The sequence below is a fragment of the Perognathus longimembris genome, chromosome 23 (genome assembly GCF_023159225.1).
Source record: "Perognathus longimembris pacificus isolate PPM17 chromosome 23, ASM2315922v1, whole genome shotgun sequence".
In the NCBI taxonomy this organism is placed as follows: domain Eukaryota; kingdom Metazoa; phylum Chordata; class Mammalia; order Rodentia; family Heteromyidae; genus Perognathus; species Perognathus longimembris.
The window spans coordinates 31,829,182-31,843,697 of record NC_063183.1 but is presented as its reverse complement, the minus strand read 5'-3'; the positions used below and the strand labels follow the sequence as shown (position 1 = coordinate 31,843,697).

At 53.0% G+C, this 14,516-nt stretch overlaps 1 protein-coding gene across 2 annotated transcripts in view; it reads right to left on the bottom strand.

Moving 5' to 3' along the window:
* The window catches only part of Ehd4 (EH domain containing 4), a 63,803-nt gene that overhangs the window by 40,081 nt on the left and 9,206 nt on the right, over positions 1-14,516 (bottom strand). For both annotated transcript variants that reach the window (XM_048332379.1, XM_048332378.1), the window contains exons 2-3: positions 12,060-12,236; positions 7,542-7,639 (exon numbers count right to left, since the gene is read on the bottom strand). In XM_048332379.1, the coding sequence (XP_048188336.1) occupies positions 7,542-7,639; positions 12,060-12,236 (275 nt within the window). The remainder of the gene's footprint in view (positions 1-7,541; positions 7,640-12,059; positions 12,237-14,516) is intronic.

Genomic DNA, 14,516 nt, shown 5'->3' with positions numbered 1-14,516 from the left:
GTTTGCATCAGGAGTTGGATTCGCAGGAGGGCAAAACAAGACACTACCTCAAAAAAGAACCAGGGTAAAAAGGGCTGGGGGTGGGGTATGGCTAAGCAGTAGAGTATCTGCCAGGCAAGCATGTGGTTCTGAGTTCAAATCCTACCACTGAAACAAAAACCAATTTTTAAAAAGTCTGAGTGCCAGTGGCTCATGCTTGTAATTCTAAGTACTCAGGAGGTTTAGATCTGAGGTTGGTAGTTCGAAGCCAGCCGAGGCAGGCAAGTCCATGAGACTCTTATCTCCAGTGAAGTGCCAAAAAAGCCAAAGGGGAGCTGTGGCTTAAGTAGTACAACCAAGTAGTAGAATACTAGCCTTGAGCTTTACAAAAGCTCAGGGTCAGCACCCAGGTCATGAATTTAAGCCCCAAGCCTAGCACAAAAACCAAAACACAATAAAGCTGCAGCTATCTAAGAATGTCCCCATGACTATGTTTCAAACGTTTCCCATGTGGAAACATAAATGTGAAGCTCACAAGGGGACCTTCAGACCACCCCACCTTCTGAAGTGGTCCCAGATGCCTTTTCCACGCTGGAACACGCGGTGGAGGTACACAGGTAGAGGACAGCCACATCCGGCCGCGGGTCCCTTCCCATCAGATGCCCGTGAGGCTGGGCACCTGGCCACCTTTGCAAGGCAGAATTACCTGGGCTCCCAGTCAAGGCCCTGCTCTGGGACCTGCCGGTCAGTCGGAGCCCAGCCCAGGGCTGGGCTGCCCCTTCCCCCCAATGCATATCCTCCCTGTTGTCCTGGGGGAGCGGGGACATGGGGCAGCTCAAGCCAATCTGCAGTCCAAGTTCACCAGCATCCTGTTACTCTCTGGGGATGGCAGATGTCTAAGAGGAGCTGGCTCAGGAATGGTGGTCCAGTGCAACCCCACGACCCTCAAAGTAAGTAGGCCCTTCTGCAGTACTACCCCTAGACATTAACCTCTGCACCCTGCCCACGTGTGCTAAACTGGGAGCCAGGAGGCAGAACTTTCAACACATCCCCCAGGATGTTGTCAGTGGCAACCTGGGCATCGCTACTGGAGTCTGCAGTGCACCGAACGGGCCACCTCAGCTCCCGAGCAGAAGGGGGGAACGGGAGGGGGGCGGGGAGACCACACAGGAAAGGACAGCCACAGCCCAGCACCAAGGAAAGGGACAACCTGCCAACCAGGCGGCCCCACAGAAACAGAGCACAGTCCCAGGCCGGTCAGTCCCTGCCAGGGACGAGAACACCAGGATGTTTATAATGATAACTCTGGGCAATCAAGAAAGTTTAAAAAAAAAAAAAGATAACCCTTCAATAGCTTCCTGTTACTCCCAGAATAAAACCTGTGCGTTTGCCTGAGGAATTCAGCTGACCTCACCCACCCCATCCTGGCCGGGAGGGCCTCCTGCCAGGCCTCCTGCCTTCCCTTCACCCGCGGGACACCTTCTCCCGCACACAGAGCCCCCAACTCGGCCGGGCAAACCCTCAGTGCTTTGGTGGTGCTGGGGCTCAAACCCAGGGCTTCCTGCTTGCTAGGCAAGTGCTCTACCAGCGAGCCTTCAACCCGAGACCTTCCTGACTGCTAGGGCCAGCCTACGGGCCAGCTCCTCAGAGAGCCCCGGCCCCCAGCGCAGGCTGCAGCAAGCTTCCTTCAGGCCTCGCTCCAACTTGCACTGCTCCCCTCTTCCCCCCTCCCCGTCTCCCCCTCTCCGTGTACGCTGGCTCATTCGCCTCCTCCCCCAGCCTATATGCCAAGGAGGCCGCTAGCACGCTGCTGGCTGGGTCAAGCCTAAAGCAACGGGTGCCTGACTCTAGGAGGTGCGGGTGAACTCGGCCAAAGGCACCTGCAGCACACACAGCACCCCATGCATGCAGGGAAGCCCGGAGGGGAGACAGACTTGGCGTTTGGAGGGGAAAGCATCAAGCACCGCCTACGTGGCGTGGGAGGATGTCGCTGGCCGTTTGTGCGTCCGTGTCTCCGGTGGCGAAGAGCATGGCTCAGGGACCAGCCGGGCTGGTCTGAGTCCCCACGCAGCTCTGTTGGTAGCCGGTAACCCTGAGATTTAATGGCTTGCCAATACCTCATTGTCTTTGGTGGTTCTGAGGGCAGACTGCACTCTGCTGGGTGGATCTGGGTTTGGGTCTCCCATGGGGTCACCTGCTGGCAGTTAACCGCTAAGGCTAACCGCTGCTTTATTCACATAGCCAGCCCAAACCCGCGGCTGCCTGAGCCTCTTCCTCTTTCCTCTCAGTGCTGGGTCTCAGACCTCAGGTGGCTTCCCTCATAACGAACATTCCAAGAGATCCAGGCAGAATCTACAAGTGGGGCTTATGACTCAGACTGGAGAAGCCATGAAGCACCATTCCTACTGAATTCCATTGCTCAGGAAGTGAAGTCGGGGCTGGGAGCATGGCTCAGTGGTAGAGCACCTCACTAGCAAGCCCTAACTTCAAATCCAAGCACTGCCAAAAATAAATAAAACGGGTCCACTAGAGCCCAAGATCAAGGACCCGGAGGTATAGCTCAGGACATGGCGGTGGGAGGAGAAGCAATTGCTGAGAGCAGTCACCACTTTTGTTGTCCAACAATGGGCAAATGAGTGGACCACTCTCAGTCCTCAGTCTTCTCTTCTATAAAATGGGCCAACCGTTTCCTCTTTTGAGAAGAACAGCTGGCTAGCCGCACAGGGGACGCACTTGACAACGTACTAAGTGCAAAGGAGTATTAGGATTACTCAGAAGGAAGGAGGACACTGATGTACCCACTGCCCCATGCTCTATGCATGTCACGACTGCTCCACATACAAAGGGAGAGAAGTGGCCTTTGCATCCTCAAAGGGATTTGTTTTGTTTTCCATGGAAAACTCCACAGGTTAAGTTGACGTCAAAACTGCCATTCCTCATGGTCAGTTATGCATTTAAAGTATCAACGACATCTACCTACAGCGACTGGGCCTGCAGCGGCCCCTCCGCGCCACGGTGAGGTTGTGCCACATCTGGGACTCGAGGAGCCACGCGGTGGTGTGGAATTTCCCGTGGCACCAGTGGCAAAGAGGCCATGAAGGTGTTTGCCAGCAAACTTCCCCGAAACGGAGCGAAAGGATTTCCTGCCGAGGCCCAAGGAGCGAACGGTGCTCTGGCTGCCTGTGACAGCCCAACCTGAGACTCCCTCCATCAGCCGGCAAACAGGATCTGCCTGAGAATTCTCGGCTGGCGGCCCCAGCCCCCGGGATGGACACTTTGCTACTGATGCCAAATCAAACAACGCCCAAGGAAGGTCATTGAACTCCAACTGGAAATATAAAAGTGGCTTCAAGATCTGAGCCTGAGGACCCGTGTTCTGTTCTCTAGGGTTCTCTACCCTGTCACCCCCTAATCCCGCTTCCCAACAGAGCAGAGAGCCTGAACTGTCACAAAGGGAAAAAGCTAAGAAATATAATAACAACAAGAGAAATCAAGAAGCCCTGCACTAGGCAGGCGCGGTGGCACACACCTGTAATCCTGGTTACTGGGGAAGCAGACAAAGAAGAATTTCAGTTTAAGGCCAGCATAGGGCAGAAGTTAACGAGTCTCAAAAACAATCGGGTGTGATGGCATCTGCATGTCATACCAGCTTCACAGGAGCGAGAACTGTAGTCAAGGCTGGGGAGTGTGGTTCAGGTGGTAGAGCACCTACTTGACAACCATGTGGCCCAGAGTACAAACCCCAGCACTACCAGGGTGAGGGGGAAGCCTGCATCCAGCACCCCTGGGGAGTCGGGGGGGGGGGGCACAGGCCCCTTCCAGCTCATGCCAGGCCTTCAGGAGAGAAGGCATGTTCTCCTTTGCTTAGTGGGTTTCTCTAGATCCTTCTGGTCGCCAGAGCCTGGGAGGGGAAGTCCTTCTTATCTGGACTTCTCTAAATGTTCTATCTCCTTTCCTGGGCAGTCATCAAAATCCGGTCTTTTGTCTTTAAAGTTAAAAAAACTTGTCAAGTAGATGTGTTTGCACTTCCCTGATTATGGTCTGTTTTCGCCTTTTCTATCCCACCCCCCCTTATTAATCACAGATGGACTGCCCCGCCCAGGTTCCCAGATCAGGGAATTCCTTGGGGAGACTTTGTTTGAGGAGCTGGGCTTTGTTGGGTGGTGCCAGAGGACAGGATGTCTGCCACAGTTCAGCCCGAGCCACGCTTTGCTGGGTTCTGACCTGTACTAGGACGTTCCTGTGTGTGCGCTACCCCGGTCACTGCTTCTACTGACGGGACATTTTCTGTCCTTGTCACCATCGTCTCAGTCCCAGTCGCTGCTTTCTAATGGACAAGCTGGGAGGGACAAGGGCTTCAACACAAGGGGAAGAGAAATCTCCAGTTCTCATTTGACAAGGTTAATGGTTCTAGAAGAAAAAGACTCGTTGGGAAATTCAGATAAAAGATTTTCCTCCTCCAGAGTTTACGTGTGCGTGCACGTACGGGTACACAGGCAATAGTACTTGAACTGGGCTTCATGCTCTTGCTTGGCTTTTTTGTTCAAGGCTAGCACTCTACCACTTGAGCCACAGAGCCACTTCCAGCCTTTTCTATATATGTGGTGCTGAGGAATCGAACCCAGGGCTTCATGTGTATGAGTCGAGCACTTTACCACTAGGCCATGTTCCCAGCCCCTATTTTTCACATTTTTAAAAGGGGAAATTATACTGTTTTTGCTGCCACAGCGAAGACTACCCACACCCTCATGGAGGCTGGAGCCACAGCTGAAACAGCACTGAACAACATCTTGTGCTACACACAGCCAGAGACCAGTACATGGCCTTGCTGCAGGTGCTGAGAGCCTTCTCCTGCGGAGACAGGGCCCTCCCGATCAGAGCCAGGCCAAGGTGCGTCCCTAGCAGGAAGGAACACATTGGGACTCAGGCTGTCTTATGCCTGTCTGTTCCCCTTGCAAAAAACAGAATTCTAGGCTAGGAATATGGCCTAGTGGCAAAAAGTGCTTGCATCGTGTACATGAAGCCCTGGGTTCAATTCCCCAGCACCACATATATAGAAAATGGCCAGAAGTGGCGCTGTGGCTCAAGTGGCAGAGTGCTAGCCTTAAGCAAAAAGAAGCCAGGGGCAGTGCTCAGGCCCTGAGTCCAAGGCCCAGGACTGACCAAAAAAAAAAAAAAAAAAAAATGAAATGATCATAAATACATTAGAACTTTTTTTTGTTTTGTTTTTTGGTGCTGTCCCTGAGCTTTTGTGCTCAAGGCGAGTGCTCTACCACTTTGAGTCATAGCTCCACTTCTGGATTTTTGTGGTTAATTGCAGGTAATGATCTCACAGACTTTCCTGGCTGGGCTGGCTTTGAACAGTGATCCTCAGATCTCAGCCTCTTAAGTAGCTAGGATTACAGCTGTGAGCCTCGATCACTTGGCTCATTTGAACATTTTTATCCTCACTAGATGGCAACTTACTCCTTCATGCCAGCCAAGAAAGCTACCATTCAGTAAGTGAAGGCAGTATTTTGCTCCTGAAGATCTTCTGCTAGCTATAAGGAAGCTAAGGAGCAGGCAAGTGTGCACAGAGCAGTCCACTAGCAAGCACTCCAAAATATCTTAGGCAACTGGTTTCATCTACCAAGGTCGTAAGGAGGAGATGGAGAAGATGGCCCTTCTGAATGCTGGCGAGGAGGCAGGAGGTGGAAGCAGGAGCAAGGTTGGCTTTGGGGCTCCAGGGTTTAAATCAGGTAGTAAATCCTAAGTGACTGGCAGTGTAGACACTGCACAGTACCCATACTGACCACTGCTGTACTGCTGGCAGTACCCATGCCAAGCGGATTCTACGTGTGAGGGACCTACTTAGCAGGCAGGGTGTCCGTAGGCTTGGTAAGCGCTAATCCATCACCTGCAGGAGGGGAAGTAGAAGAGGCAGAGGGTGGGACATCGGTTGCCCCTTCATTTTTCACAGAGGCAGAGCTCCACCCATAAGCTCAGTTGGTCCGTGCTAAATAGATGGCCTAGTGTAGACGCTGACGTGGGTGCAGATGGAGTTGAAGGTGACGATGTGGGCATAGGGGGAGGATGTAGCCCTGTTTGCATGGTTTATGCTACAGTAGATTTAAGGTACTCTCCTATGTGGGGGGAGTTAGTGCTGGAGATGTCATGAGAGGCTCTAACCACTGTGCCCCAGCACCCCGTAGCAGCAAGCCCAGGACGCCTGTCCACGGCGTGCTGTCATCCATAGCCACCCCAGCAGCCGCCGTGCCGGCGGAGAGCAGGGCCTCGGCTCGAGCCCTCTGTGCTATTTCTGGGCAAAGGATGTGAGTAAGTACACACCATGGGCATTCAGGCCAGGATGTGAGTCAGATCGTATCACAAAGTGTTAAAAAGGAACCATCTTCAAAGCCTGCTGGAAAGCATCGGGTCAGGCCTGAGCACTGAGGGACAGGCGCTCGTAACTGCCGAGCCTAAGAGAAACTAAAGAACACGGAGATGAGAGCTGGCCGAAGGCAACCAATAAAAAGCAATAGATACGACAGAACCATAACCAAGACATCTTAAACTCTGATGGTAAAAAACAAAGATTTGCCAGGGCCACACACTTCCTTCAGCCTCCTTGGGTCAGATATATAGAAAGATTAAAGCAGGTCTGGCTCAGAAAAGCTAGGCACTATGACCCTGCTTCATTTTTCTTTCAAAATAAAACACTTCAACTGCCACCTTTCCTGGGCCAAATGAATAGTTCCCAAATGACTCTTAGAAGAATAAGAAAAAAAAAAGTCTGGGCGTGGTGTTGCATGACTGTAATCCCAGAACTTGAGATTCGTCAAGGCAGGAAGATGACAAGTTGAGGCCAGCCTCAGCTATAGCAAGACAGCAACAACAGTAACAACATCTACTGGTACTCACTGGTGTAGATACACCAGAACAGATGGTCATCTGTGACGCGCTGTGAAACGCTGCCGACACTACGATGCTGACAAATTAGTTAAGTAGATTGTGCATGTGGTTCATGGAGCCCAGACCACTGCTGAAAGGAGTGACAAGACGTGAACACTGCGTGGAAAGGTGGCGGTGATGGACCGCGTGGGTGAAACATCAAGCTGTAGCGGGCATGTGTGGCTGTCACATTTCTCTTGGGAAGGCTCTGATTTCCCTAAGAACAAGACTCCGTGGGGTCAGAGAAAGTCACCAAGGACTGGGAGAGACTGCTCTATACCTTCATGCAGGTATACATGCAGCAAACACCTGTTATACTTATAAAATAAGAAAATGACATAGATGCCTCTGAGAACAACAGTTTGAATGGTTTTGGGGTTTTTTTCCTGATCACAGAAAGGCTTAGTGGCTTTGGAAGCCTGGAGGCCCATCCTTACCCATCAAGTACCTGCCATGGCCCGTGTAATACACGGTCCCTCCCTCTTGACGCCAGAGACTGAGCGGCGTAGCAGAAGCAGATGACCAGGTAAAGGAATTAAGACTGCAGAAAGACTTGCCCCCAGCTGCCCAGGGCGGCCTGGAGGGTGGCTGGCACAAGCCAGGGCGGGGGATCGGAGGGGGCGGGCACTGACCTCGGCTGATGCGCTGCTTCTCCCCTGACAGGATGCCGGGGCTGTCGATGATGCTGATGCTCTTCAGGACCTGATTGGGCAGCTGGGAGCACATGAACCTGGAAGAGATGAGCCCAGGTGGAGTGAGAACCTGGCCCCACACAGGCCGGTCACTGTGGGGCGCCATGGGCTCTCTGGCTCCTCTAAAGTGGGGTGGGGGTATGAAGGAGATGGGCAGAGGCTAGTGATCTAGCAATCTAGGTAGCTGTAGGTAGAGCAGGAGCTCGGGGCTCAGCGGTGCTCAGAGCAGAGGCGGGTCCACAGACAGGTGGGGGAGGGGGGCTGAGGTGGCCTCACACTGGAATTTTGACCTTAGCTATATTTTATCGAATGCTTGGGCACTTACTGTACAGGCATCTCCTCACTGATCCTCCTGCTAGCCTCTTTCAGTCAGCCTCAGAGAAGTGAAGTAACTAGCTCGGAGTGGCTCAGCGCCAGGCCCGGTCAGCCTGACTCGGAAGCCAGTGAGGCCGTGCTTCTGCCTTGCGCTTCTGCCACGGAGTCCCTCACTTCCTTTGGGGGGTACTGCTCCAGGGCAGGAGTGCCCATGCCCCAGTCTGACACCGCAGGCCTCAGTGCCAGCTCAGCACCTCCTGAGGCCTCAGGCCTGATTAGGAACAGTCATCACTGGCAATACCCACCCCTTGTGCCCTGGGGGGCTTGGGAGGCCTCGGGGTGCCCTGGGAGCAGGTGGGAGGGCAAGGTCAAGGGGCCCTGGTGGAGCTGGGGGCCCTCTTGCTGTGCATGTGGTCAGCTGCCCGGGCCTGGTCTGTGCACCAGCAAATCTGGGCTCAGGGGGACCCTAGACAAGGGTGTACTCTACCCTTCTGAGCCTCAGTTTCCAGTGGTGGCTTGCCACAGGCTGGCTATGGCCTTCGGAATTCCTCCTGTGAACCGTGAGGGACCACAGCAGGCTGTCTTCGGAGGAAAGCCGAGGGCTGGCCCTCTTCCTGTTTTATAAGTGGCAGCTCCTGTCTCTGCGAGGGAAGATCCTCAGAAACACCCACTCCTTCCTCCAGTGGAGGGGGGAGCAGGAGAGGGCCCCCCAGAGGAGGTGCCATTGCTGACATTTCAAAGCAGTTATCCTTGAAGGGGCTTAGGACCAGGGTTTCACATATTCTCTTCTGAATTTCCAAGTGAGCTGGAAAGGTGGAATCCAGCAGCACAAGGCAGCAGTGGCATCTCCAGATCACGTATAATGCCTGGCAGGTCGAGGCTTCAATCTAACCCATCTGGTGGTGGGTGAACAGCATTCAATCCGTGCAGTTAAAAAGCCTTGGGATGTTAATAGAGGGAATCAAGCTGGTGCCATGGCTCACCCTGAAATCCCAGCCACTGGGGAGGCAGAGACCAGGTCAGGAGGACTGCGGTCCAAGCACAAAGTTAGCAAGCTGGAAGTGGTAGCCTGTCCCTATAGTTCCAACTACTGAAGAGGCATAGAGAGTGGTTAGGTCCGAGGCTGATGGATCCCAGGCAAACTGCAGGGGTGCGGGGTGTCAGCCCTGTCCTTCCTTGCACACACACGGTTTACTCGGCACGCCAAACCCCGGTGCCGGGTGTCATGAACGGCATCCGGTCCTTGCGAGGTGACAGCCAGCCTTCTGACAAGCGTGTGACGGCAATGACCCCAGTTCTGGCGCAGCTCCAACACAAGCGGTCAGCGGATGCTTCCCCCAAGGGCAGTGATGTCTCTGCAAACCGCTTATACCCTGCAATAGGTGTTCTCGACCCGGCCCCCACTTCTACTGTTCTGGTGCCGCGTCATTTTTGGAAATTCATCTTCATGGCTCAGAAGTGCACCTCTGATGCCTGTTAGTCCCTTAGAAAGCAGCTGTAGAGCTGGGTGCTGGTGGCTCATGCCCAGGCCCTGAGTTCAAGCCTCAAGACTGGCAAAAAAAAAAGAAAAAGAGCAAGCAGCTGTGGAGCCTGAGACCCCGGCTCCCCGAATTACCTTAGCGCGGTCACTCTGTGGGGCTCGCCCAGCACCACCTGCGGTGTACTGGCTTGATCGGTGGTACGAGGCTCGAACTCAGGACCTCGCCACTAGAGCCACACCCCAAGGCCTTTGGCTTTTTGGCTTTAGTTTGTTTTCGAGACAGGGTCTCACACTTTGACCCATTCATCCCCATGGCGATCCCCCTCCCCCTGCTTTCCAGTGTCTGGGATTACGCCATGCGCCTCCTCACGTGACCTCTGGGCAGATGCTCTTGGTGGAAAATGCCCAAGTCAACACTGCAAAGCGAGGGCCAGGTCACCATGACATGGGGGAAAGCTCTCCACAGAAAATAACTATTTTTCTTTTTCTTTTTGTGCTGGTACTAGGGCTTGAACTTGGGGCCTGGATGCTGTCTCTGAGCGCTTTCGCCTCGTTCCCAGAAGACTACACCAGAGTAAAAAGAGGTTCTGGCCTTTGTAAGCGCCGGTGTTCCCTGAGGGCTGCTTACAACCCCATGGACACGGCGCCGCTTTCCTGCCCCGTGGTAGATTTCCACGTGATGCCTCGCACACGCATGGCCACCAGGACAGGGTGGCGGGGAGCCTTTAAAGCTAGGTGGATTCCTTGTTCTGGGCCAGCTTCTTCCCAAGGGGCCGCTCTTCTTGTGAATTAGCACCGTGAAGATGAAGCGTGTGAAGTGAGCGTGGGGTGCAGTCAGTAACCTCGCCTTCACCAGTGTTGGGGGGGGGGGGTGCTATCCTCTGGCTGGTCTGAAGGTTCAGCGGGCACGGCAGGCAGGGATTCAGTCCAAACACCAGACGATGAGCCAGCTCAGCCGCGCGGTCCCAGCGGCACGGTCCCAGGCCTGGCGACCGGGACTCCAACGCCAGCGCTGCCTCTCAGGCCATGGATCCCAGGGGAGGCGGAGGAAGCGCTCCGTGCACCGACTCCGCCTCCTCCCCACCTTCCTATGTGTGCCGCGCGCATGTGAAGCCGGCCGCCTTGGCTTTCTGCATCTAATACACGAGTGAAGTCCGGAAGGGATGCAACACAGGGGAAACGCCCTGCCATGCTCTGCTATGATTTTCTAAATATTACTGTGGAAACAATCATCCATGCACTGTGCATGGATTATTATTCAGAGGGAATTTTAAATTCACAGGTGATCAGAGACCTTCCTGAAGACTTGCTTTCTACACTTAACTGGTATGAATTTGGGAGGTAAAAAAAAAAGAAAAAAAAAACGCTCTTTACTTATTTAATATATTTTAGTGGCAGTCCTGAGGCTTGAACTCAAGGCCTCAGAGAGCTCTTGCTTGGCTCTTTCACTCATCTGGCATTCTACCATTTGTGCCACAGCTCCACTTCCAGCTTTTTGCTGGTTAGCTGGGGAGAAGGGTCTCAGTGATTTTTCTGCCTGGGCTGCCTTTGAACCACTATCCTCGGATTTCAGCCTGATGAGTATGGAGGATGTCAGGCGTGAGCCATTAGCACTGGGCTAACAAACAGTTTTCATGATGACAGTGGAACAAGCCAATACCCATTCTTCCTGCTTTTCCCCTGTGAATTTAGGCTTCATGAAATGAGAATTTGGGAAAAGTAGCAGTTTTTTTCTCCTGTCAGCCTTTGTCAGGCTAAGACCACCAGTGTCACTAGAAACCTTAGGATTCTAGAACAGCCTTCCAAGGGGACAGATCCTGGCCTTCCACTTTCCAGAGCTTCTAGAGCCTTCTGGGCTGAGTCTTAGAACAGGAAGTCAGGTTGCCTGCCTGGTGGCCCGTATAGGGGTGCGTCTCCCCTCCCTCTCTCGGAGTTGGATCTACATGTCACTGCTAATGGCGAGCTGATCTCCCTGTGACTCCATCTGCTTGTCTCCTAGTCACTCAGACCCCTACAGAGTGTGGCTTTTCACAGGAGGTGCAGGCTGTTCATTCCACTCACTGCTGTCCCCCCACAACGACGCCCCCAGTGTGTGTGGGGGGTGTACAGTGATGAACCTCAGCCTCTAGACTGGCAGTAGTCGACAGGATCATTTATTCCTATTTTTGGAAACATCCAGAAAGGAGAAGTGTAGCTCAAGGCTCCTGCTGGGCCCCAGTGCCAATTCTACTTCCTTTCCTTGGGCTCCAGCTGCTCCCCCAGCTCTGTACCCTCCGACCTGGGCTGCTCCCCCAATCTCTGAAGCCAGACTCACAATCAAGGGAAGTACAGGGCTGGATGGGAGGGAGAGGAAAGGGTTTCAAAGAGAAAGCTTGGATGTTCTAACAATGTGAGCTCTTCTAGTCCAGGAACATGCTTTTCTGGCTGGGACTCCAAAAGTACAGGAAACCAAAGCAAAACTTGGCAAGTGGGATGACATCATGTGGAAAAACTTCCACGCAGCGAGGGCATCGGTGGGTAAGGGCAACGGGGAACCATTCTGATTAGCAGGTCCTTGGACTTGCCTCTTCTAGAACAGACCGCTGTTTCGATTTTTATATGTAATTGGCATATATAAACAAGGAGAGCAGGTTTGCACAGGGTGACCGACTGCAGATCCTTACCGATTCAGGAACGCATTTCCAAAGCGACTCAGTTTCCGAAATGGCTTTTTAGGGTCCACGACAAGAGCGTTCCCGGGGGTGCTGCCCTCGCTCTCCCCGTACATGACGGCGATGAAGGAGTCGGTGGTGGGCTCAGGGCCGATCCTCATGCCTGGGAAGTCTTGCTCCAGTAAGTACCTGGTGGGAGAGAAAGAAGGAAGGGCAGCTGAGCCTCACGTCAGCACACAAGAGGCCAGCAAGCCGCCCGCCATGACATGATTTCCACCTCTTCCCTTAAAAACCTGGACGTGCACACAGAACCGCCAAGAAAAAAAGCTGACAGAGTGAGGTTTTGCTGATAAAGAACATGTACAGCTTGAAATCCACCCATCTTTCCTCTGGGGCAAGGAGCCTGGTGAAGGGGCTTCAGACCTCTGGCAGACTTACGGGACCTTCTAGAAGGGTACCTAACTCAGCACAGCAATTCTCCTTCATGGTCCTACTGACACACGAAGAGAAGCCGGCCAGCCACGTCCGAGCACCCCATGCCTGCTCCCGGCCTCCTCTCTCAGGGGAGCCCCTCTGTGTGTGGCCCCTGCGAGGCCCGGGGGTGTCTGGAACAGAGATCTCTCGTGGCCCTGCGGGAGGTGCTCCTTCCTGGGGGGGGGGGGGCTTCCACCCCCACAGCCAAGTTATTCCTTTGTGTTTAAAAGCCCTGGCTGGCCAGATGGAGCCTGTGCCTATTTTCAGGGGAAAAAACTGAAATCAAGTGTCAAACAGTTTGGCGTCATTCTGAGAAGTGATGTCACCCTCGAGAGCTAGATTTTCTCTTTTTTATGTTTTTGTTTTGGTGGCAGTCAGATTCGAACTCAGGGAATCGAACTCGATTCGAACCCCAAGCTGGCCTTATTAGGCCGGCACTCTATCATGTGGCCACACGCCCAGCCTGAAACCCAGGTGTTCGTCCCATGGAAAATGGAAAAGGAAAGTGGTTTGGGTGGGCCAGATTCTAAATCGTTCATCAATGCCATAGCCAATTCTAACTACCCAACGTTTCTACCTTCTTGTGACGCTGTGGAGACCTAGAATGGAGCTATTATTTAAAGATATCTCTGAAATAAAGTCTATTCATGAAAAAAATCTGGTACCACCACCTGGCATTTACTGAGAAGGCATAAAGCCTCCCACATGCACTGTTGTTTCATTTGGTTCCTACAACGTTATAGGTGGGAAAATGGGGATGAGAGAGGCCGAGTAACCCGCCCAAGGTCACACAGTAAGTGACCCTTGGTAGGCACTCTCCCACTGGACTCACCTGATGGGCCATCGCCGGTTAATCTAGCTAACCACATGCACCAGTGAACCAGGTGGAGGCTGAGCTGCACTGCCAGATGGAGGTTGAGTTCTAGGCCAGGTGGCTTGTTAGGGGGCTTGGGCAGGAGGGGACCCCCTTGTCCCGTCCTCCCTGCCCTGCTAGCCACGTGCTGATCGCTCCAAGGGACTCGAGCCAAACTATCGACAGAAAAAGGAACAGATATGTGGATTCTGAGCAGCTGGGCAGAAGGGAGGGGTGGACAGGGGACCCCAGTGCGGGGGACACAGGAATGTTTCTGGGAGCACATGGAGTCATTTGTGCCAATGTACACAAGCAGGGATGTTCACTAAGTGAGCATGCTAAAAATACCATGGCACCTCAATATATCTCACATACTTTCCCCACCATTCCTTTAAAGAAACACCTACGTGCATACATCAATCGGCATCTGTGCAGAGTCTAGGGCTCGGTACACTGCCACGCTTCAAACACTCAAGTGAAAAGAGGATCAAGTCAACCCTGCCACCTTATCCTTTGAGTATTGTTGGTGAGTCTGTCTGCTTGTTTATTTGCGACGCGTGGGCATGGAGCCTGGCTGCCTGCAGGCGGGGCAAGCGCTCTACCGTGGAGCTTAGCGTGATTGCAATCTCTACACATGACGTGGAACAGCAACAGGAAGTTCCACCAAGAGCCCTTCTGGCTTTCGCATTTTGTGAACATTCTCTTGCAATGAGGCCTCTGCTGGCCTGGACTGTGATTCTCCTGTTTATGTTTCCCATACAGCTGGGATGACAGTATGTGCCACCACATCCAGTTTTTATTGGTTGAGATGAAGCTTTCTAAACTTTTGCCAGCACTGGCCTCAAACCACCATCCTCATAACCTCAGCCTCCTGAGTAGCTGGGATTACAGACATACGCCATTGCGTACAGCAGCTGTGTATAATTCTAAACTAGTGTGCATCAATTTTGTTTGCCATTTCTTAACTGCCAGGCATTTAAATAACCTCCATTTCTTGGGGCTGGGCATGTCATTCAGGGCATAACACATACTTCGCTGTGTAAGGCTCTAGGTTCAATCTCTAGCACGGAGAGAAATAAGAAGGTAGCTTCCATTTCTTGTTATACAAATAATGCTGAGAAAAACATCTTTAAGTACCTCAT